General features: G+C 45.0%; 1 protein-coding gene across 2 annotated transcripts in view; it reads left to right on the top strand.

Moving 5' to 3' along the window:
• Positions 1-2,639: 2,639 nt before the first annotated feature.
• The window catches only part of LOC109918040 (endophilin-A1-like), a 127,104-nt gene continuing 125,666 nt past the window's right edge, over positions 2,640-4,077 (top strand). Inside the window, exon 1 of one of the 2 annotated variants that reach the window (XM_048595350.1) lies at positions 2,640-2,791. In XM_048595350.1, coding sequence (XP_048451307.1) covers positions 2,747-2,791 — 45 coding nt within the window. In that variant the 5' untranslated portion in view covers positions 2,640-2,746. The remainder of the gene's footprint in view (positions 2,792-4,077) is intronic. The other variant, XM_048595351.1, reaches the window with a different exon arrangement.

Genomic DNA, 4,077 nt, shown 5'->3' with positions numbered 1-4,077 from the left:
CTGCCAGAGAAAGTGGTGGATGCAGGTACAGTTACAATGCTTAACAGACATTTGGATGAGTTCATGAAAAGGAAAGGTTTGGAGGGATATGGGCCAAGTGCAGGCAGATGGGCCTATTTTAGTTCAGGACCATGGTCGGCATGAACTGGTTGGACTGAAAGGTCTGTTTCCATGCTGTATGACTCTATGACATCTTGGAGAAAGCAGCCTGCTTGGTTTGCATCAACTCCCTTAAATATATACTCCGTCCATGATTGACACAGTGCTAGCAGTATGTTCCAACTACAAATTGCATTTCAACAACTCACCAAACTTTTTTTTAACAGCACTTCCCAAGCCCTCAACTTCTACAACCTGTAAGGACAAGGACAACAGACACATGTGATCACCACCTGCAAATTCCCTTCAAGTTGCACATTTTGGCTGCAGCCATTCTGAACACAATGGAGAGATTCCCCCAACTCAGACTGACTTCAATTTTGCTATGGCTACTTAATGCAGCACTCAAATCAAATGTTCCCTTAATATAAAAGTAATCAGCCTCATTTCATCTCTGGAACTCAGCTCTTTTGTTCATGTTTGGTCCAAGGCTGTAATGAGATCTGGAACCAAGTGAACTGGTGGGAGCCAAACTGATTTTCCATTAACAGGTTATTGGAAACAACAGTGATGGCTTTTCTTCCCACTCCTGCACAATTCCTTCTGGTGTTTTCCAAGGATCTATCCTTGCTGTCTACTTTTTTAATCCACATGCTGCCCCTCAGCAACATCATCAGAAAACACTGCATCAGTTTTTGCATGTATGCTGAAGGCACACAATCCAACCTCATTAACACTTTTCTCAATTTTGCTAATGGTTGAGAGTAAACTGATAGTTCAGTATTTGGTTGTGTTAGATTTACTGTTTTTTTTTTGTGGACAGAACATTCTAGGCAACTTTCCATAATGCCAAATAGATGCCAGTGTTCTAGCTGTTCAGCACTGGAATGGCATGGCTAAGGACAAAGCTATTTCTACCACATAAGTCTTTGGTATTACTGCTGAAATTTTGTCACTGCAATTTTGCCTTTCCTGTATTCTATACACGCTGCCCTTTTTTTTACGAAAGCACAAGATAGGAACATCAGGAAAAGGTCAAGATGGATCTTCCACTTACACTTCTGGCTGAAGATGGTTGTGAACAATTCAACATTGTTTTTTCACACTCACATGCTTGATGTCTCATACTGATGATGGGGATATTGTAGTGCTTCTTTTTTTTGTCATTTGATTGGCCAATGCCATTCATGACCATAATAAAAGGAAAATGCTGCTTATGTTGTAAATTGAAATTAAAGAAAACAAGTTGTTGGGAAAAATGAACAAGGCTGGCAGCATCTGTGAAGAAGAAAACAAAATTAACATTTTGAACCAATGACTCTTCTTTGGAAATAATCAGCCATGTTCATACCTGTATGTGACAGAACTACAGGGCTTTGATCTGATTCCTTCTAAATAGGGTTGCTTGACACTATTTCTTGAATGTTTCCTCCTCTGTTTCACATCAGTTCTGCATTGCAGCTTGGATGAGTTGACACCTCTCTTTCAGATATGACTGGTGCTGCACCTGGCAAAATCTTTTCATTGACTAAAGTTGATCCACTAGTTTGATGGTAATGGTGGAGTGTGATATGCTAGGCCATGAAGATACAAATTATGGTTGGATGCAATTCTGCTGTTGACAATGGTTCACAGTGCCGTGTTTTGTGCTGTAGATCTGTTCTGCATCTATTCCATTCAGCATGGTGGTGGAGATACACAACTGAGTGGGGGGATATCCTCAATGTGAAGATGGGACATCGTCACTACAATGACTGTGTGGTGGTCACTCTGACCAATAGCATCATGGACAGATCTACCTACAACATAAATAACAAGTAAATCTTTAATGTATAACAAAAATGTTTGTCTTGTGTTACCCAGGGTTCTGCTGATTTTCTATAAAGTGGGGTGGAGAGGTGAAGGTGTGGACAGGTAGATGTTTTCCTCTTGTTGGTTCTCTCACCACCTAGTCTAAATCCAATCTGGTTTATATCACCTTAAGGACTGAGTCAGTCTGGCTAATGTTGTTGTTAGAATTCTTCCAGCCAAAGTACATTTGTGGCCCTACTACCTTCAGCATGTCTTTCATCTGACATTTCACATTGCGGGGTGGGGGAGGGGACTGCATGGGTGTTGAATGTAATCAACAGGAGGTCTTCTTGTCTATATCTCATGGAGACCGAAATGTATTTCGCCAACTCGCAGGACCACACTCTCTTGACCCCAATCCATGCTGCCATCACTCCTGCTGGCGCCTGGTGCGGTTCAGCGAGTTTCACTATAATAGTTAGTTGCTCGGCTAGTCTGTGGGACAGCTCTTCAATGTTTCGACCTATATGCCCGCATATATGTCTGTGTGATTGCAACGATATCTACCTCTATATAATACAGACACCAAGCATTGTGTACCGCTGGAAGAAACGACTGTACAAAAATAGCTTGTCTCTATTTTTAGCTGTCAGCGCGGATTAATTCATTCTCATCGCTGGCGAAACGTGGCTGGCTCTTTAAGAGAAGCTGACGTCAGGTTGGGTCCGGATATCCTGGTTTTGCAGATAGTAATTTAATCCTGGAGTGAGATGAGAAGGAGCCGCGAGGGAGGCAAGAATAAACCTGTTTCCAAATAAGCGGCCGTCCAGGTCCGCTTCCTTTTTCTGCAGGAATCATGTCTGTGGCAGGACTGAAGAAACAATTCCACAAGGCTACTCAGGTAGGGAGATAGCTGCTGCAGCTCTGACACTCTCTGCCCCACTGCACCAAAGCGGTTTGAGCTTCAATGCAAGCTTCGTCCCTGTCGTGCCACTTTATTCCCAACCACCTTCCCCTTTTACAAGAAGCAATGATAGAATCCCCGTCTCGCTTCATCTCCCAAACCCTCCGGGGCTACAAAACGCCGCTTAATGAAGCAATGTCATTGTGTAGGTCTGGTCAGCAGGATTCCTTTGGCGAAATCTGGGAACTTTGATGTTACAGTGAGTTTGGGGGTCGCTGAGGTTCGATTTGCCAATGAGGTTTCGAGAGAGGTTTTTTATTTTGGGAGGGGGGTGGTGGGAGAGAAGGGTTTTGAGCCTCCGTTTTCCCCGGGATGTTTGCGGGATCACTGCGGAAATCATTTATTATTTAGTCTCCGGAGTGAGCCGCGTCGCTGCTTCTTTCTGGGTCTGTTTGAAGAGTGGCTTTCCAATGCCCTCAGTCGGCTCCGGGTCGCTATTGCGGAAATTCAGTCCTTGCTGCTGACCGCCCCCCACCTCCGACCAATCTCCTGATCCCGGAATCAAGGAGGAGAAATGTTATCTGAACAAGACCAATTTGCTGCTGCTGGTTAGATCGGCTCGCACCTCATACAATGTTGGTTTATATGATCTCAACACATAAAACGCCGCGCAAATAATTAATTTGATCCTGCCGTTGTCAATCGTGCATTGAGCATCCCAGCCATCAATTCCGTTTGAGTTTCACCGCGCCTGCAATATTCTCTCTCTCTCTGTGTGTATGTCTTTATTTTGAAATAACACTCTCTTTCATCAAATGTCACTACCTTCGCCTTGGTTACTTTGGGAGCAATGTTCACTCCTCTATCAGCTGGGCTGACCATTTTCAAGATTTATCCCCTGACCCCGGCTCTCCTGGATACTTACAGCTAAACCTTAGCTTGGAAGTTGAGGCGCCTGTTAACTGTCACTGACTGTCTGGGTTCGAGAGTTGGGGGAGATTGGCACCGAAGCACATGGCAGGTGCCAACTGGCGGGTAGTTGGAAGAAAGGGGGGAGTGGGTAGCGAATCGAGGGAGATTGAGGAAAGATGCTGCAAGCATTTCAGTAGGTCACAAGAATATTAAGGATGGGACCGGTCGTGGGCACAATTGAATTATACGTCCTGAGAGATGCATCGCTGATTCTCGATTTGAATTATTTCTTCCCACTGTCCTGCTTTTCTCACCCCACCACCGCGCCCCCCCCCCCCCCCCCCCCCTCCCCCCCCCCCCCCCGCCCCCCC

Source organism: Rhincodon typus, chromosome 3, assembly GCF_021869965.1.
Source record: "Rhincodon typus isolate 14 chromosome 3, sRhiTyp1.1, whole genome shotgun sequence".
NCBI lineage: Eukaryota > Metazoa > Chordata > Chondrichthyes > Orectolobiformes > Rhincodontidae > Rhincodon > Rhincodon typus.
The sequence above is the reverse complement of the archived record's forward strand: the minus strand, read 5'-3'. Positions and strand labels throughout refer to the sequence as shown.